Consider the following 20755-nt stretch of genomic DNA (forward strand, 5'->3'; position numbering starts at 1 on the left):
CATTTTCTTGTTCCCGCATTTGGGGCATTTTGTTTTTCATCTGAGTGATTGTAGTTATAATTAACAATTAAAAATGTAGCATAATGAATAAAGTTTGTTCATATTTATAGGTTACAACACCCAAAGCATCTTTCTCGAATGCCTGCCTGTAGATTCGTTGGTACAGTTGGTTTGCCTGTTTTACAGGTGGCATTAGAGAGGGCCAGATTTAAAGCAACTCATTCCAGATCTCAAAGTGAGAAGTGTTGGAGGAAGGCCTCCATCTCAGGTGCAGCTGAACAAAGATGAGAAGTCATGACTTGGGTCCTGGCTGAACCTATTGCAAGGATGTCTTTGAGCAAGTCACTGGATAGACGCCTTTGGGCCTTAGTTTCCTTTTTTGTAAAAGGAGGAGGCTGACCTGAATGGAATGCTAAAATGCTCTCCAATTTTAAAACTCCATGATTTTATCATCTCATACTTCCACATTGACCATTAAATTGACCCTTGAAGTATGTTTCCTGTTTGTAACCTACTCAATTATATGGGAGTTTGTTTTTAGGCTTTTGATTTGCTGCATGAATATTGTGGATCTGAGTTACAGTGAATGAATATCCCTAGAATCATGAACTCAAAAGAATTTTACAGTTGTATGAGCCACCTTTTGTTTTGATTTAGATAAGGAAACTGGTTAGGTTATGACTTGCCAGTGGTGACTGTGACTACAACTCAGGTCTCCTAATTTCCCATTGTAGTGCTCTTTACAACCAGTGGTATCAAATAGAGGCAGGGACCACCAACTGTTACAGGAAGATCCCTGCAGGTCGCATGCTCACTTAGCTTTAAAATGTATTATTGTCTTATGTTTTATTTGTTTACCTATTTTGTTAAATATTTACCAGTTACATTTTAATCTGGTCTGTGTTGCACTTGGAAGTCGGGGCAGGCCACGTATATGATAGCTCTGCTTGATATAGGCTGTTTAACTATAACATATTTGGGAAGGCAACTAACTGTTCCTTTTTTGAAATTTATTCAAATCTTAAAATGTTTACACTTAACCTGTTCAGGTGAAAGGTAGAGGCAGGATTTCAATGAAACAATATTGTGGAACACCCATAGCTTAATATCAGAGGATTATTAATAGCATTATATCCAGTTCAGATATTGGGCAAAAGAAAACAACATTAATTTAAAAAAATTAGAAGTAGATAAAAACTTTTGTTAGCAAAAGTTTTAATTAAGCTTACAAATTCTCACCTGCAGTTTCTTTTATTTCCGCTTTAAGCTGTGTTTTGGGAACGATGCAATGAACTTCAGGACATAGAGAAGATCATGGCTCAGATTGAAAGGGGAGAAGCACGAATACAGAGAAGAATTAGTATCAAAAAAGCACTTGATACAAAGGTTTGTTTGTTTAAGCTAGAATAATGTTTTCTGTGAGTAATTAATGTGTTAATGCATGAACAGGAAATCAAACTAACTTTTAAAATGTCAATTGCAACTGAATTTTAGGCATCTGATAATATATAATGAATACATGTATATCATTTTGATTGTAGACCGTAATTCCAGTTGAATTCAGCTTGGATTTATTTATTTGGCTTGGTTATCTAAAGGAATATGTTTCAAAGATTTGAAGTAAAATTTTCTAATGAAAATTTATTTGCTTCAAATTCTTGGTCAGCAAATTTGCAAAGTGAAAGTTTCTGCTGTTATTTGGAATAAAAATTTTATAGCAAATTCAAAATGCAGTTGTGAAGTCTTGGGATAGAAAGTTCCTATTTGACATGCAAGGACATTGTTGATTTGACAAACATTGTGGGTTTTGAAATATTTTGTGACTTGCATTTTATTTAATGAAAATACTTGTGAAATCTCTCTGGAATAGATTGGGCGATACAAAGCACCTTTTCACCAACTGAGAATATCGTATGGTACTAACAAAGGAAAGAACTACACTGAGGAAGAGGACCGATTTCTCATTTGTATGCTTCACAAACTTGGATTTGATAAGGAAAATGTATATGATGAATTGCGACAGTGTATTCGAAACTCTCCTCAGTTCCGATTTGACTGGTTCCTCAAGTCCAGGACAGCTATGGTGAGTGTGTGAGACCTTTCTCAGCTGAGAAGCCAGTCAGTCAGCAAGCATTTATTAACGTACTTACCCAGGCTACATAAGACTGACAAACAGTGCGCAAGGGAGCTAAAAAGGCTCTGCCAGATGACAGGTGATATTAGTAGTTACATATAGGGGGTTTCTGTAGTTCTTTTAAGTTGTGGTAAGCTTTATCATGTTTTTATGGAAAAATAGTATGTGTCAGCGTGGTATAGTGGAAGGACCACTAACTTTGAAATATGAGGATCTGGATTTGAATCCTGCCCCAGATAACTTACAACCTGTGATATTAGGCAAACCTCCTTCACCTCTTAAAGCCTTAGTTTGCTCATCTGTCTGTAAAATGAAGGGGTTGTATTAGGTAGCCTCTGAGGTCTTTTCTAGATCTACTTTAATGATCCTATGTATGCTGTGAAATAGATCTAAGTGTTAGTGAGTGAGTAGACAACATAGTGAGACTGAGGTATAAGCAGTACTGCTTTTGAGACATGAGGGAAAGGGACTTGTTAACTTAAGGCACAAATAAGAAAGGAATCAGTCAGAATTTTGAGACTTGCCTTTCATTTTTTAATACGTTTTTTCTTTTCTCATCTTATATAGATGAAAAGTTTTTCTGTTCCTTTCGGAACTGTTTACATCATAGTACATTATCATTATAACAACTATAGTTGTTATGTAGTACAAATAAATTTTGAAGCCTTGGTTGGTGGTCCATGGTAAAATAATAAAATGTAGCAGATGTTTTTTTCCAGTCTTTGTTCACATAATAGTTCCATGTTGAAAGAAAACTATAAATGTGAATGTGTAGTACAGTTCATGCACAAGGCCATCAGTGGTGAAAACAACCTTCTTAATGTTTATTTTTCAGTCTGTCCTGATAATGTTCATCTTCTCTCCTGCATGTGGAAGGGGCAGAACTCAGTGCTCTGGGTAGAGGGAGCCCTCCCACACCTCAGCTGCTGTTCCTCACATCCAGATTGGGAAAATTACTTTATTAACTAGGTGTCCATGAGTCCCCTGTCACTAAGGAGATTTGTGATACAGAAGTAATATTACCATAAAGTAAAATTAGTTGGGCAGCCTTTTAAATTGGTTGTAATGGCATCTTTTCTGTGTGCTCAATCTGTTCATACCCCTGGCACCCATTGCTTTCTTGGTAAGCTGAGCTAGTGATGCTTGGCATAGGTGACACTCCTTACATAGGGCCACCATGTGGCACTGTTGTATCAAAAACATCTGTGAATGATCTCCAGTGGGGCAGATGTTATTGATAATAATTAAATGCTTTTCGCTTTTATTTTAATAAGTTATCTCCCAGGTTTGGGTTAAATACAGTTTAATCTACAAAATTCTGGAAGCAAATAATTATACTTGTATAAACTGGGTTGTTGGGTTTCCCAATATAAAAAAAAGTTAGGAATTTTTTTTCATATATGGAAACTAAAATTTACCCCATGAATATTTATCTTTAACTCAGGAACTTCAGAGGAGGTGTAACACATTAATTACCTTGATTGAAAGAGAAAACATGGAGTTAGAAGAAAAAGAAAAGGCAGAGAAAAAGAAACGGGGACCAAAGCCTTCGGTACGTGCGTGTGAATAGTCTGTGTGTCTTCCCTCCCCATCCCTTTCTGTAATTAAGAAATTGAGAATATTAGAATATTACAATAGGAGATTACTGAGTGGTTGACTCGCTGATGTTAATGGCAGCACAGTATTTTTATCACTTGACTAGTTGATTGAATAAATAATAAATGTATAAATCTCTGTCATACCTGGCATTTATATCTAGATAGCGTCTATTTTTGGAAAATTCCCAAAGCTTAGCAGTTGCAAAGATAATAATGAAAATTTAAAGTAAATTGTTCTCTTTTTAAGTGTCAAGCTTTTTCCATCACCACCATCAAGTCTTTAAATTCTACCGATTAACTTCATAGTTGGAACTTTATGTGCATTTGATTTTTTCTTGGCCTGTTTTTAGGTACTCTGTACTGTTTGGCATAGTGGTTAAATTCAGAAAATTGTCAGTGTTAGGTATTCTGTGAAATATTAACATTACTACTAAAATAAGGTTTTGATGTATAATGTTATAGGATGAACGCAACTTTCTCTAGAGAATTCACAAGTTCTGGAAGTAGGAGATGTGATCTAGCATTTTTTGTTATTCAAGATAATTTCTTCTATGTATCTCATTCTATAAAAGTGCTATAGTACTGGTCTTAAGTACTAGATTTAAAATTGTCTTAGTGTGTAGGTACTTGCAAAAATAAGCTTTTCACGGTAAAATATAATTCTTCTATTTGTTTTTAGGCACAGAAGCGTAAAATGGATGGAGCGCCTGATGGCCGAGGAAGAAAAAAGAAGCTAAAGCTATGAATGCTTATTGTTTTGTAATCACTAAATTTTAAAAAGTAGTTCTTTAATTTACGGGTCTTCATAAGATGTACTGTACAATGCTCAACTATTATGTCATTAAGGACATCGGGTTCATCTGTTTACTGAACTAGACACATAGTATGTAGCTACACTTTTTTAAATGCAACAGCTGTGCTGAAATTTTTTTTACCATTAACACTTGAAGTAATAAAATAGGCTTCATTTATTAATAAATGCTTCATTCGATTTATTTTTCTACTTTAGCTTTAGTTGAGAAGATTGTGAATGTTTTGTTTTTCAGCTATAGGTTTCTAAACTAAGACTTTTTTACAAAACTAGACTTGCTAAGCTAGAAGAGACTGTTGCAAAGAATTTAATTTGTATCTTCAGTCTCTACTTAGTTGTCAAGTTATTTTAATTGACCTTGAAATTTGGGTATCTTCCTACACTGAGTCTTATTTCGGGACTAATACATAATACATTATCCTTACTCACCATGTGGGTAGGATGAAACAAAACTTTAGACATGCTAGTTAATTCTATGCACATTTTATATGTTGTGTCTCTGCTTCCCAGAGTTGCTTATTTCTAAAAGCTGAAATGTACCCTGCTGTTGGAAAGATGACCTATTTTTAGTTCTGTAGCCAAAGTCTGATTCACCTTAAACTGTTGTAGCGTTTTGTAAAAGAAAAACTAAATTAAAAACAAACTTGTATTGGATAAACGTTTTTAAAAATGACATGCTATGACTACCATGATTTGGAAGTTGATGTCTTGGTGCCCAGTCTTAGAGCTTTATTAGACCCAATCAGAATAGGGCATAAACTGGTCATTCAGACTGTCAAACTTTGGTAAATTTAGTAGTGCAAAATAATGTAGACTTTCCAAATTTCTAGTACTTCATTCCCAGAGCAATTGGGAAATGTTTCATTGACATATAATAGTCCCCGTTTTAAAATATTCAGAAGAAAATGTGTGAGAAACAAGACTGAATACAACAAGTTTATCTCCTGTTTTTTTTTCATAAACTAGAAAAAGCCAAAGCAGGAGTACCCACGATATGGTGTCAGGATATTAGGCCCAGAAGCCTTTGTGCTATATATAATTTGTATGTTTTATATGTGCAAATTGGGTACATACACAGTTCTCCATTTTTCTAGGAGAATGCAATAAATGTAGCAACATGAATAAATATAATTTTTATAATCTTAGAGTTGTCTTTTCTTTCCATTTCTTTAGTTATTTCTTGGTTTCATTTTTATTCATGTTTTCTCAAGTGTTTCTTGCTTCCCTTTGGCTCGCTGCCTTTTCTTCCCTCCCTAACCCCCTTTTTTTACCCCCACTGAGTTCTCTTGCCTTTGTGCCTTCCTTATCCCCAGGGTTTTGAGACACTGCGTTTTATGATGCAGCAGAGTGGAATTTTATTTAGTGAGGAGGGGCAATCCTCTGAAGCCACAATAGCTTACTGTGTGAGCGTGATCCATTTTAAATTTTTATTCACCCTATGCTTGAGAATTTTGTACTTTACAGGTAAATTAGGACCTCACTGATTTGGGTGTTGTTGGATACATTTCAGTTAGGCCTCGAAAAGAAGAGTGACACTGAACTATTTCCAAATTGTTTAATCATACACCCAGTGTCTTTTTTCCATCCTTGTCTATGGTGGAGGAATAGTTGATGGATAGAGGTGGGTTTATAATTGTGGAGGCATGACCAGTGAGGAGAGAGGCCAGGCAGCCTTTTACAGGCTGGAGTGGCATGTGACTTTTGAGAGCCAGCCAGAGACCTTGTTGCTGTGGGAGTGTGATTAGGGAAAGCAGTCCTTTGCCACAATGATAACACACAATCCTGTAGGGGAGATAAGGTTTCACTGCTTAATAATATTAAAGGTCTTTTTTAAGGCCTGTAAAGCTCATTGTAACATCTTTGTTGTTTCTCCCTATTCTTTAGTAGTTTATAAAGATCTCTTCATTTTAATACACCCTGTTTTGGGGCAGACCGCTACGTGGAAGGTCTCTCTCTCTCTTCCATGGTGTTACAGTAGGCAGTATTTGAAAGTTGCTGTGGCAAAAAATCATTCACCTAGTGGTGAGTTCTCCCACCTTAGCTGGGCTGACCTTTGACAAAAAGACAGTATGTTACCTGCCCTTGAAGGTTGGACAGACTTGCTAGAGCTTGCTTTAAAAACCCAGGGTCACTTTCATGCCACAAAAATGGATTGGAGTCGGTCTTTAGTGGGTAATACTACTTTTCAATACTTAACCTTTCAGAGCTCTGTGTTCCAAATGATGTGGATGGCCCTCTTCCGTGCTGTTTGCAACTCTGCCCTACCGTGAGCTCCTGGCCGTGACTGCCCATAGATACTCCACAGAGGCGCATAGGGTCATAGATTCAGAAGGGGAAGGGTTTTAGAAGCCATTGAGTGGCACCTCCTCATTTTATAATTGAAGATTTTGAAGTAACAACCCCAGGCTCACACAGCTGGTATCTGAGGCTGGATTTAAACCCAACTCTTATTCCAGGCACCAGTGCCCTAACCATTATACCATTCTGCCTCTGAATATAAACCTCTTCTTTAGCTCCTATTATCCTTTGGGTACTGCTGTATCACTTGGGCTACATCTGTTCTCCCTCACTCTACCTAGCTCCTTTTCAAATCGTGTGTTTTTCCTTTTACCACTTTGTGTCCTTAAATGATCACTGGAAATATGCTGTATTTTTCCAGTGCTTAGCATATGCCTGCACATGCTTGTTGACCTTTGATGAATACTTAAAAGTTTTAAGACTACTCATAAAAGCAATCATTTTAATATTTTTATGTCTGGAAAGCCTAATTCTAATTCCAGTAGGTAACTACTGAATATTACAACACACATTTTCCATGCTTTGTATAACATGATCTGTTGGATTCAATTACCACTATTTCCTTTTGAAAGTTTGACAAGATTATCTTTTAAAAGAGTATTTTCACTCCTGGAAACCAAAATGCTTGCATTCCTTGATTTTGGGAAATTGAATCTGTTTACATAAACCTTGGTTGTTGTGTTCAACTCCCCTTCAACGTATGTATGTATATGTATACGTTCATACATATATATGTGTATATATGTATATATATGTGTGTGTATATGTATATACATGTATATCTGTGTCTGTATAAGTAAAAGCTATTCTAGCCATTTGGGAAAAAATTCTAGAGATCCTTAAAATTTTTCACATCTGTCCTAAAATGCTTTTTCATTGGTGTGTGTAAGTCTTGCACAACTTGCTAATATTTAAATTCTTCTACCATATATTTGTACGTAAGTACTTTCTCTTCCCATAAATGACCTCTCTTGTAGGTTTCAGATTCCATGATTCTTTTTTTCTTTTTTAGAAAAATCTAAATTTTTAACTTGAGTCCAAGAGAGTTCTTTCCACTCCTTTTCCCCCGTAACATGATTGTACCTCAGGGTCATTGACAACATCAGTCAAATGCACAAGGATCACATTAATGTTTTATAACACCTCCTTATGAAATGCTTACACAAACATTTAATTATTTTTAACACTTTTATTCCAAATTTGTAGACATTTAAATGGAATTCATTGTGCAAAGGCATGAAAAATGACGCAAGCCAGGGGTAGTAGAAGTATTCTAACTGCTAGACTTCTTTTGAAGTTTGGAGGAGAAGGCTTCTGAAGTTGGAATGAATGTAGTGAACATGTGGTAGTCTAATCCAGGGACAGACCAACTGGCATTGATGTGACAGGGACACTCAAAGCAATTATTGGTGGTACTCTCATTTTCCCACCCCACCCCTTCCCTTTCTGCCTTCTTACCTGCCCAAACTCTAGGCTAGTGCTAAGTGATGCTCAGACCTCATGTTGCCTTCTAGGACAAAAAAAGGTCGTGGGCTTCTATGTATCGAATATGTATTTCTAACATATCCCACTAAGCCATTTTCTCCACTCAGGTTTTGGAGAACTATGGCATATGTACTTTGGTGAGGTCACATAAATGTCTTTTAAAAAAAGAAAATTTCACTTGTCCATGACAGTTGACTGTCTACGTAAAACTAAGGAAATCCCGGCAATTCCAGATTAGCACAAGAGAACATTTAGCACTGGTGCATCCCCGCTTCCAAAAGAGGGATTACTTTTTTGCATAGGAGAATGAAATATCGGAGTGTATTGAACCAATTCAATAACCATTTACTCTTAATACTAAAATAATAGGGGCTGATGGAAATAGGCTGCTCTGGATCTTTTTCTAGTCTCTGTTGTGTTATTGGGTCATTCCTTGCTATCCCTGTTGATTAATTTTTTTTTTCTTTTTGACGACATGAAACCTACAGATTCCATATTTCACCCTTAATCTGATATTTAAAGTTGGTTTCCAACATGTTTTTCCAACTATGTTACTCTTCCTCAGGCACCCTACCCTCCAACCCAACTGGTTTCCTCATGTGACATTCAAGCTACTATCTATATCTTTGTATGTCTTTGTATATCTTCCCTCCCTCCTTCAGATGATCTCCTTCCTCACCTCTCTGCCTTGTAGAATTCCTGGCTTCCTTCATAGCATAGCTCAGATGCCAGTTCCTACATGAGTGAGGGCTTTCCTGATACCCTCTGTCCCACCCATTTAGTGACTCTCTCCTCTCCCTTGAAATTGCTTCAGATTTACTCCTTACGTTATATATGTATACTTATCGACTCATCAGTGTCTCTCCCTCCCAACCCACTCCCAGCTGAAGGGGAGTGAGCTCCTTTTCAAGGCAGCTGCTTGAAGGCTACCACTGTTTGGTTTTTGTCCTTTTAGCACCTAGAATTTAAGAGGCACTCAGTACTTCTTTAGTTCCCCCTAAATCTATAAAACCTCCACTCATATAACTAGGCAGATTGGATGCCCTCAAGTAATAATTTTTTAAAATGTCAGCACCACTTGTAATAGTAAGAACTAACACACGGCACTTAAAAGTTTGCAAAGAGCTTTCATATCCCCATTCTACAGATGAGGGAAGTAAGACTGACAAAGATTAGTTTGTCCAGAGTCAGTGACTGAGGCAAGATTTGTCACGTCTTCTGGACCCCAAGTTCAGCCCTCTCTCTTCTGCCACCTACCTGCCCACCCTAGCACAGCAATTTTTAGCAGTGTAAAATCTCAGGCAATTTAGCACATCTTTTCTTCTGACTATACACACACACGTGTGCCTATACATATATCTACACATAGATATGTGTATACACTCACATGTATATATGCACATATATAGGCATACAATATGTACATGTATATGTATATAAATATGTATGCACATGAAGTACAGTTATATGTATATGTATATTTATGCATATTTTGGGATGGGTGGGAGTAACAATACTTATCTGGTGTTGAGCCAGGAACCCCAAGTTTGGTGTGGATACTGGTTTCTGCTGCTAGGTGTGAAGAGCCTCTAAAGCAGGAGAACCTCCCATTTGGATGCTGAAGGCAACTCTAAACCTCTGAGGAGTCATTGTTGCTGTGCTGTACGGATATGGTTTTTCTGCTGCCTGGGATGGCCCATCTCCCGCACTTCAAGAGAAATACAGCTACTAACACGGTGCAGCTCAGCAGCAGCAGGCCGATGGCTCCCCCTCCAGCAGGCCCAGTGCTACCTGGCATCTTCATGCCCGTCATTTCTAACCCTGGTTGCTGGTCATGTGTTCCCGGTAGCAAAAAGCCCTTGTGACTGAAGACAGCCTTGGCAGAACGGACCAGGGCCACATGCTGAAGGTTGGTGCCCCTGTTTTGATCTGCGCTGATGTCTTGAGTCAGGGTGGGGTCGTCTGAGTTAGTTCTTCCACTGCGTTTCAAGGAAAGGGCCCCCCCTGGGCTATTGGCAGGGGTAGGCATGGGTTGGTATTCTACGCTTCTCTTCCTAATGCCTTCGTTTGCGTTTTCTCTTGAGCGAACAGTGTAAACTACATGGAGATACCACTCTCTCCCAGCAGCCACCTTTGAGAATAAAAACAAATTGGTTTTAAGCAGTATAAAACATGAGTGAGTGTACTGAAAAGAGGAAGTTAACTGAATCTGAGGGGAAGTCTGGCAGCACTGTTCCTACCTGGAAGAGGGCTGCTGAGGACAGGCTGAAACCGTCAGATCCTGGCTGTTTCACTAAAGGAAGTGCATCCGTGTGGTCAGCAGCTAAATGAGCATTGAATGACACATTTTGAAATCTCCTGGCCTGTGTCTCTGGCTGAGCTCTATCCTAGGAAGGCAAGAAAAATTTATGTTTTACTTATCAATCAAGGAAAGGTCAACACAGCAGTTTATTTCCCAGATTAAATTATTTATGGAACACAGAGACTTTCAGGTGGGGTAGCAGAATCCTTGATTTTAAGTAAGGAGCCTTGGGTTTTAGTCCTGACTACTTCCTTTACTAGCTATGGGATCAAGGAAAGTTGCCACTTTTCTGGGGCTCAATTTCCCTACTAGCAAAATGAAGATAATAATAGTTTACTACCTACCTAATAATAATCTTAATGGCTAGCAGTTATATGGAACTTTCCATGTTATGCTTTCCATGTTACCTCTTTTTCTAATAATAACCCTGTAAAGTAGGTGCTATTATCTCCATGTAGAAATAATCATTATTTATTTTGTGTCTCATCCATGTTACCTTATGCAGTTATGGGGACACAGCAGATAGATAAACAAATGAATAATTACATACCAGTATCTTGAATCTGTACAGGAGAGAGGGTGAGTCAGCCAGACATCCATAATCTTTATTTTCTGGGTTGTACTTGGGTACATACCCATCAACACCTGTGCACAGGAAGACTTGTTCAATGTTACAAGTGAAAGTGTCACCGAGATTCTGAACAGGATCCATCATAATCCGGCCATAGATCATCGAACCTAAGAGAGAGGGAGCAAGACCAGTTCTGCAACATGCCAGATAGTTTATCTCATATTCTGACGACATGCTATTGTTTCTGAATTTGACGTTTATTTTAGAAGAAACATTCAACAAGGAATAGTTTCTCTTTATTTCCTGAAAACTTGTTTGTGTTTTGGATATTACAAATGGAATTTCTTGGGACTTTCTGAGGGCTGCTGCATGAATGGATATCTGAGATTGGGGTGGAATCTTTATTCCAGGTATTAAAAATAGAATAAATTCTTATCGACTTGATTGATATGAGCATGACACTGTCAGAAGGAAAAGTAGGCTAAGTGCCCTTTGAAAGGTCATTCTAGTTCTTGATAAGGATTTATTATTATTATTATTATTATTAAAGGCTTCAGTTTCTTTTCACTTAGAATGATCTAATGTGAGATGGATCACCGTTGAAATTAGTGCTAACTCTAAATGCGCTCATGAAACAGCTAAGCAGCACCGGGGATAGAGTGTGGACCTAAATCCCTGTGTTCAATCCAGCCTCAGACACTTCCTAGCTGTATGAGCCTGGGTACGTCACTTAACCTCTGTTTGCCTCAGTTTTTTCATTTGTAAAATAGGCATAATAGCACTTACCCTCTAGACTATTAGGAGGATTGAGATAATATTGTAAAAAGTACTTATAGCACAGTGCCTAATGCATAGTAGGTGCTTTAAAAAAGGACATTTTCTTCCTCCTCTTCCTTGATATATAATGGCATTAAAATATCCAAACACAATAATACAAGCTTAATTATAGCCCAGAAAGAGTCTTTACCTTCAGAAAAGACTACATCAGATCCTCCGAGAAATCCCATGGAGTCATCAGATATCCAGAGCTCCTTTTTGGAGAGGAGAAACATTCGAGTGTTTAGACTGAATTCAGCTGCTACTGGGTCACTAACCTTGAGGGTGGGTGGGGGAAAAACAAGGAAATGTGTTTACTGAAAATTAGAGAATTATTTCCAAAATGAAACCATAATCTTCTACACAAAAAGAGCCAGAAAACAGTACAGAAGAGACTGTTTGTGGTCATCTAAATGACCCAAATCATTCCACAGCAGCATGGTGGACAAGGCGCCATCCAATTACACAACAGTAGAATTTGTGATTAATTTCCACCATGCAGTGGCCTGGTTATGCCATATGCATCTTTGTATTTGCCACAGTGCCTTCAGATCACATAATATGTGATCAGTGAATGTTTGTTGAATGAATATCCTTCATATTCATATCACTGCCAATATAATTTAGTTGGCAGAGATTAGGAATACATGATGAATAAATAAATAGGCCTTATCTTCCTTGGAGAACAAAATGTGGTTTTATAGAGAAATATGAATTCTACTTTCCCTACCGTGAATAAGTAAGAGATTGACACCCGGGGCCTATGATGTGCAAAGCACTGCAGGGGATATAGAAATATTTCAAATAAAGAATAACCCAGTGGTTCTGATCCTGGCTATACCAACTTCACTAGTTTGTGTGACCTTGGAAAATTATGTAAACTCTCTAAGACCATTTCTGTCAAACCCTACAAGTACTGCCCTGGTCAATAGGACACAATTTCTGTCCCGCAGGGACTTGGAATCTAGCTGTTGAAATGAGATATAAAAGTACAGAATGTTAAATAACAATGAAAGGTATTAACTTCAAGACAATATGATAGAAGAGGTGTTACAAAATTGTAAAGAACAAAAACGTGTAATCTTGGCAGTTTTATATGTATTTGTAAGTGAAGCAATATGGTCTTTTAAGGTAGCAAGACCCATGTTCAAGTATCACCTTTGACACATACTACCAATGGAACTATGGGCAAGTCATTTCTGACCTCACCAGAAACTGCTCTTCCTAGACTTACCAATGATCTTTTAATTATGAAATCCAGTGGTCTTTTCTCAGTCCATATCTTTCTTCTCTTTTCTGTGGCTTTTCACACTGTTGACCACCATCTCTTTTGGTATTCTCTCCTCTCTGTTTTTCTGTCTTATTTCTCTGTCTACTTGAGTGGACACACCTCAGTCTTCTTTGCTGGATCATTCTTTCACCCACTCCCTGTAGGTCTCTATCCCAGACTCCTCTGTATTGATGGTCTCATCAGATAGATGATGGCTACAATAGCCTAATTGTTCTCCATGCCTCAGATCTCTCCCTATTCCAATCCATTATCCGCACAACTGATACCTTCTTAATACATCCAGCTTCTGGTGTCTTTTCGTTCCCAAATTACCTTATATTCTCTTTCTCTCCTTTCTCATTTTTCTCTTCCTTTCTCCTTTTTTTCTCTTTTTCATCCCCTTCTCTCCATCTTTCTTTCTCTCCATGTATATGTATATTTCTACTTACTGAAATGCTGTATGTATTATTTTTCCTGATACAACGATACCCCCCTTTGAGGGGGTATGGACGCTTTCATTTTTGTCCTCCTTTATATCCCCAGTGCTTAGCCTGGTGCCTGGCACATAGTAAGTGATTACTCTTGTTGATTGATTTGATCTCAGTGCTTTCAGGCAGTTTTCTAAGATGGCAAGTTACAGGTGAGGTGCCCAATATGCATTGATGAAGGGAGTTTTTACATTGGGGGCCCCCACTCTTAAGAAATTACAGTTGTAGATATAAAATAGATCTTCTCCTGCATCTGATATCACATTTTTTTTTTTTATGAGGCAGAGTTGTAGGTTTGGATGAACCCCAGTAAATGTGGCTCCATGAGGATCACAGTAGCCAAATAGAAAACTTGAAAGATCAGTTCTCTCCCAAGGCATATTTCTTACCTGTTGGAACCTGATGTCAAGGTCAAAAATGATTGGCTCCCGGGGGTGACATGTTACAGGAAGAGTATATTCTTGTTGTGGGGCAGCCATGCATGGGATGAGTTTGATGATGTAGGTTCCAGAGTAGTCCCAAATCTGTCCAAACACACTGAATTAGAAAGAGGAGGCAAAAAGGCCTTCATTCTACTGTAGCTGAGACCAAAGCCTATGAAAATCAATGTTGGCAATGAGAGAAAGGAAGTGAGATGGTTTATCCATTGGCACAGAGGGAATGCGCAAGCCTAATGTCGATGACATAAAAAAGATTTAGATTTACATAAAAGATTTATATAAAGATTTAGGGTTTTTAAACTACCTTATGTTATCTCATTTGATCTATACAACAATCAAATGGTGTAGTGCAGTTTCAGACACTAGTTGCGTGACCCTGGGCAAGTCACTTAACCTCTGTCTGCCTTAGTTTCCTTATTTGTAATATAAGGATAAAAATACTACTTACCTATTGGATTGTTGTGAGATTAAAGGGGATAATATTTGTAAAGTGCTTTGCAAACCTTAATGAGCTATATAAAGAATGCTAAGTGTTATTCTCATTTTACTGAGGAGGAAACAGAGCTGAGGTAGGCTCACTTGACCTGCCTAGGGTCATACAACTGCTATGGATCTGAAGCAGGATTTTAGGCCTTCCTGACTCCAAGTCCATCACTCTACCATGCCACTAAAAAAGAGCAGGATGATTTCAGGCCCTCCTAAAAAAGAGAGGCCCAGAATCTTGCCTCATTCCAGCCAACCACTCAAGCCTCTTGTGCATGTGCATGCATATCTGGGCATCCTTGTGGTGAAGGATAGATGCCATTTGTGATGACCATATCCTACTTTTGGAAATCAGGATTATAAGAGGAACTGAGTAACCTTGCAATTCTCCTTCCTGTTTGATATCAGAGATTTTGACTGCTTATATTTCCAATATATATGATATCTGGGGAGACAGTGTGGTGGTTCAGTGGACAGAGTGCTGGGCCTGGAGTCAAGAAGACCTGACTGTGTAACCCTGGGCAAGTCACTTAACCTGTGATTGCCTTAGTTCACTGGAGAAGGAAATGGCAAACCATTCCAGGGTCTTTGCTAGGAAAACTCCATGGACAGTGTGGTCCATGGGATCACAAAGAGTTGGACATGACTGAACAACATCTTTGATCTCTGACATTGTGTCCTATACTTAAAGGACCCATGATTTCCTTCTTGTGGATTTTCCTTCTTATTAATGAAAGCTGCAGCCTAAGAAGGCCTTATTCTTCATGAGTTGCGTTGGCTGAAAAAAAAGCCACCACCTTTTGTCAATGAGCCTCTCTGAATTTAGCATGGGTTGGTCTCCAAATGGAAGCTGTACAGTGCCTCACTAGGCCAGTCTTCAAAGACTTACCAGCTTAGGTGGGACCTCCCAGAGCATGCATTTGACTGGCCTTGCTTTTGAAAACCCATGGTCACATCCACGTCATAAGAAGGACTGTCTTAGAGGACTGTGTCCAATATTTCCTATTTAATAATAAAGGGACTCTAGATTCAGACACACCATTCAGATGGGACCTCAGAGGCCACAAAATCTACTTCCCACATTTTATATGAAGATAATGAGGCACAAAGAATGACTTGACCAAGGTCATGATGAAGAAAGTGTCTGAGGCAGGATTAGAACTTGGGTCTTTCTGACTCCAAGTTCAATAGTCTTTACCTTGTGCTACCTGGCTTCCTTCATCTCATGAATATCTAAAATTGGTCTGATTAATTTTGCCTGAGGTTTTAAAAATGGGTTTAAGATATAAAGCCAGGGATAAATGAACAATTGACAACCAAGCCGTATCCCTGAATTTTGAGCCATTACATCAACTTTGTATATATTTTTCATTTACATAGACAGAGCCCTGTAATGGCCTCTCCTATTGGATGCAAAATATGTTCAGAAGTTTCTCTGTAATTTTGGTGCTATGAATAATCAGAGGGAAAACAAACACCTCGCTGACCTAAGACAGTTCGGATCTCTTTTCCTCCAACATACCCAAATAGAATCTGACCTACTGTAGAAGTTCTTTCCTCTCATTTCTAAGTGACCAAAGCAGAAGCCTGAACGCAAAACTCAAGGATTAATAATAGAAACACTTTTCTTTTTAAATTTCCACTCATACCCAGATTTGTAAATGTAAACTCACAGCAAAGTCAGAGACAAAACTCCACTGCTGCCTTGGCTGGTGGAAGACTGGCTCGCTCTTCAGCAGGGTTAAGGTGAAGGTGAGACCAGGGTGATCCATAGACATCACCATGGATGTCAGAGACATTCCTGGGCAGAGAGGATAAGGGCTGGGTCACAGGTGATAGCAATGCTATTACATAATAGCAACTCATGCACAGTACCAACACAAGAATGGATAGCCTCATAGGATTTAGAAATAGAGGAGAACTCAGACATCAACTCATCTAGCCCTCTTGTTTTATAATGAAGTAATGGAGGCTTCAAAGGATGAAGTAATCTCCCCAAGATTACAACAAGTGAGCAACAGAGCGGGGATTCACACCCTTTGTCTCCAAATCCACTGTTGTTTCTCAGTACCACAGAGGAGGAGTCATTTTCCAGGTTCTTCCACTTTCTCTTCCTCAAAAACCCCAGAAAGATCCAGGAAGGTAGAAGATCTTGCCTGTCCGGATATCTATGATCCTTCTTCCCATGGCTGGAGTTCTACTCAAGGCTTTTATCATTTCATGGTAAGTTGGCAGCTACTTTGGATGGTGTCCATAATTAAGACTGGATGGACCTCTTACCTGGGTGAGACATTACAAATTGTCCTCGGAACCGGATCTGTGTCTGGAAGTTAACCACCAGCTGTCCTTCCTCGTTGATTCGCATGCTGGTTGGGTGAAGAGTTCCTAAGCAGAGGAATTAGTCAGCAAGCATCTACTATATACCAAGCATTGTGCTAAGTGTTTGGGAAACAAAGAAAGGCAAAAATGGTCCTTGCCTTTGATCTCACATTTTAGTGGGGGAAACAACATGCAAACAATTGTGTACATGCTACCCTACATATATATATATATATATACACACACACATATATATATATGTATATACACACACGCACACATATCTACGTATGTATACACAAATTTGTTGTTTAGTTGTTTTTCAGTCATGTCTGACTCTCAGTGACCCCCTTTGGGATTTTCTTGGCAAAGACCCTGGAGTGGTTTGCCATTTCTTTCTCCAGCTCATTTGACAGATGAGGGAACTGAGGCAAACAGGGTTAAGTGACTTACCCAGGGTCACACAGCTAGTAAATGTCTGAGGCCAGATTTGAACTCACAAAGAAGAGTGTTCTTGACTCCAAGCTTGGTACTCTATTCACTGCACTACCTAGCTACTTGTACACATCTATAAACATACATACACACCTGCATACAAGCATGTGTATGTGTTATATATGTGCATATTCATACATACATATAAATATATATATAGGGATTGAAATCAGGTCTTCCTGACTCCAGGCCCAGTGTTCTATCCTCTGGGCATAGCTGCCTCAAACAGTGGATTTTATATTTTCTCCTGGAGGTAATAATAGGGAACTAACAGAGTTTATTGAGTAGAGGGTTGCTGTGGTTGGACTGCCCTATATAGGAAGGTCACTGGTAGTTGAGTGGAGGAGAACTGGAATGGGGAGAGACTTGAGGCAGGGAAGGGAACCAGAAAGCTATTGCATATGTACAAGGATGAGGTGATGAGGAAATTCGCACTAGGTTGGGGAAGAGGGAATCCTGATGAATATTGGTTTATTAGGAAAAGGCGAGTTTTCTTTAGGAGCAGATTATCGACTCATATCTCAGGGCATTCATTATTCTCCTGGCTTTGCATGGAACAGCTTTAACTGGACCAGGCCCACTGATCTTGGGTTCTTTCCATTCCTAGTAGAGTTTTCTATTGGTTTTTCTGCAAATTTTCTAAGAACTGGATATAACTTAGTTCTATATGCCTCTGTTCTTTGTAATGTTTCCCAATGTCGCCCTTGGTTGTCTTGACTCAGTTGTGACATCAGTTACAATTGACTCTGATTACCGGACCTTAAACAATTGGGCTTAGCTCTCTGAATGGGGGTCTAGGGACTGTAATTTCCCAGGCCTGCAGGGAGCTCCTTTACTAATGCAGGCTGGGATATTCTCTGCAACCTGAGTCCCACAGAGTAGCCTAGAGCCTTGAGCTTAAAGTCCTTGGCCAGGGTCACCTGTGATAATGATACAGTGTCCAACACAGGGTCAGCAGTAGGACTTGAATCCAGATTTTCCTAACTCCAAAGTCAGCTCTCTGTCTGTTGAGTCACATTACCTCAGTCAGCAGGAGGAATTACTAAATAAGCCCATCAATTAAAATAAAATCTGGCTCCAAATCCAGCATTTGGCTTTTCATTGTACCACACTCTTCCCCCAAAGTGAAGTTACAGTTTTTCATAGAAGAAACACTATATAAAAATGATTTTTTTCCCCTTCTTCATCCCTGGGGTAGTCCTATACACACTTACCCTGAAGTTCTGATCCTGGGGGATTACCAATGCCTTCTTTCCACAGTATGGCGGTGTCATACACAAAGGTAAGCCTCAGCTCAGACTGCAAGTCGAAATGCGTCCAGTCCCCAACTGCTGCTGAGGAATGAAAGACATAGGAGACGAAGAGGGGCACCCTCAATGTGACATAGGACTGAACTAGGTTTAATACCTGAAAAAGTGAAACATGGAGAACATTAGGACCCATACATATGACGATATGGGAAACCCCATAGACACAACCTCCAGAATTTTAAGCACGAAGCAAAAATCATTCATGTCCTTTGTTATTTTCAGATTCTCCTATTCTGATGAATTAGGATACCAGCTCCTTGACCTTGAGGTCAAGCAGTATTCATTTTTGTCACTGTGGCACCATAGTGCACAGAGTATTGGCCTTAAAGTTAGGAAGACTCATCTCCTTCTTTAGTTCAAATCTGGCCTCAAGGCAGTAGCTGAATGACCTGGGGTATGTCACTTAACTCCATTTGCCTTAATTTCCTCATAAGTAAAATGAGCTGGAGAAGGAAATGGCAAACCACTTCAGTATTTCTTCCAGGAAAACTCAAAATGGGGTCAATGAAGAATCCTACACGACTGAAATGACTGAACCACAACAACATCCCCAGCACTTAGTTCATTGACTCAGGCAGAGTAGCTTCCTCGTAAATGCTTGTTGAATGAATGATCATTAGTTGTTTTCATTTTCCGATTAGTGTGTCTGTGTCATTTATTATATTCATGGGGAAATACTGGGATAATAGACACACACATACGCTTTTTCCTTGGAATGCCAACTCTCTAGTTGGGTCTGATTTTTAATAGATTCTCTCTACCCTGCATACTTTACCACAAAACCCTTTGCAAACTTGAAAGTGAGAGATACAAATCAACAATTATAATTTTAACTTTGAAACTCCCTTAGTACCTGGCATACAATAAGCACTTAATAAATGCTTGCTGTATTGCAATGTGCTGTACTGTATTGTACTGAGACACTAAGGCCCAGGAGGGGTAAGCAGTTTGTTTTAAGGCAGAGAACAAGACTGGGTGCTCCAAACCTCCCACTGGATTCTATATTTTTCTTTTACAATATCCAAACAAGAGACTGTTCATCTGGGATATTCAGCTCCTCTGGGGAATAGACTGAAATATTCCTTGCTTTTCTAGTCTTCTAGCTCCTTATTTCGCTCCATATTCTCTACTATTTAGCATACTGACCTACTTGAAATTCCTCATGCATAACATTCCATCTCCCAACTCTGTAGTATACTGTCTTCTCATCTCCCCTTATTGGTTTCCCTGACTCTCTTTAGTTCAAGTTCTTTTCCTTCCAGTTTCCTTCCAGTTTTTAATAGGGTGCTGGGCCTGGAGTCAGGAAGACCCTGAGTTCAAATCTAACCTCAGTCACTCAGTTCCCTCAGCTATACTGACCTCAGACACTTACTAGCTATGTGACTCTGCCTTAGTTTCCTCAATTGTAAAATAAGGATAATAGCAGCACCTACCTTTCAGGATTGTTATGAGGATAGAATGAGATCATTGTAAAGTGCTTAGCACAGAGCTTGGAATGTAATAAGTACTTAAGAGATACTTGTTTTCTTCTCGCACTCCCCAGAGAGATGGTATATATCTTGTATGTTCAAGAATTCTCATGTTGTCTGTCCCATTAGATATAGGCTCCTTGAGTGCAGGACCATAATTTTGCTTTCCTTTGTACCCCCAAGTACCTGCCCCAAAGTGAGTGTTTAATAAAGACTTGTTCATTGAAATCAGGATAGTGCCATAGTCAAGATAGAGGTTCTAAATGCTAAATGTGAAAACGTAAGGATAAAGAGCTGCTTGACTGAGATGTAGAGTTGAGGCCAACCATCCACCCCATTTTCTTTCTTTCAGTCTGAAAGCAGGCATAATGATAATAACATGATTCACTGAACACTATTCCTTGACTGCTTTTGCTTTGGGATGGCATTTAGAATTTAAAGAACTTTCCAAAGAAAGTGTCAACAG

The 20755-nt window shown here is 38.9% G+C and overlaps 2 protein-coding genes across 3 annotated transcripts in view; one reads left to right on the top strand and one right to left on the bottom strand.

The window, feature by feature from the left end:
- The window catches only part of SMARCA5 (SNF2 related chromatin remodeling ATPase 5), a 42020-nt gene extending 36332 nt beyond the window's left edge, over positions 1 to 5688 (top strand). For both annotated transcript variants that reach the window (XM_072621146.1, XM_072621147.1), the window contains exons 21-24: positions 1268 to 1386; positions 1871 to 2083; positions 3579 to 3686; positions 4412 to 5688. In XM_072621146.1, coding sequence (XP_072477247.1) covers positions 1268 to 1386; positions 1871 to 2083; positions 3579 to 3686; positions 4412 to 4477 — 506 coding nt within the window. In that variant the 3' untranslated portion in view covers positions 4478 to 5688. The remainder of the gene's footprint in view (positions 1 to 1267; positions 1387 to 1870; positions 2084 to 3578; positions 3687 to 4411) is intronic.
- A 1724-nt stretch (positions 5689 to 7412) lies between these two features.
- FREM3 (FRAS1 related extracellular matrix 3) overlaps positions 7413 to 20755 on the bottom strand; it is a 140794-nt gene continuing 127451 nt past the window's right edge. The window contains exons 17-24 of the mRNA XM_072621145.1: positions 18725 to 18917; positions 16977 to 17081; positions 16370 to 16497; positions 14163 to 14297; positions 12167 to 12293; positions 11179 to 11366; positions 10567 to 10713; positions 7413 to 10457 (exon numbers count right to left, since the gene is read on the bottom strand). Coding sequence (XP_072477246.1) covers positions 9957 to 10457; positions 10567 to 10713; positions 11179 to 11366; positions 12167 to 12293; positions 14163 to 14297; positions 16370 to 16497; positions 16977 to 17081; positions 18725 to 18917 — 1524 coding nt within the window. The 3' untranslated portion in view covers positions 7413 to 9956. The remainder of the gene's footprint in view (positions 10458 to 10566; positions 10714 to 11178; positions 11367 to 12166; positions 12294 to 14162; positions 14298 to 16369; positions 16498 to 16976; positions 17082 to 18724; positions 18918 to 20755) is intronic.

The sequence above is a fragment of the Notamacropus eugenii genome, chromosome 6 (assembly GCF_028372415.1).
Source record: "Notamacropus eugenii isolate mMacEug1 chromosome 6, mMacEug1.pri_v2, whole genome shotgun sequence".
NCBI classification, from domain to species: domain Eukaryota; kingdom Metazoa; phylum Chordata; class Mammalia; order Diprotodontia; family Macropodidae; genus Notamacropus; species Notamacropus eugenii.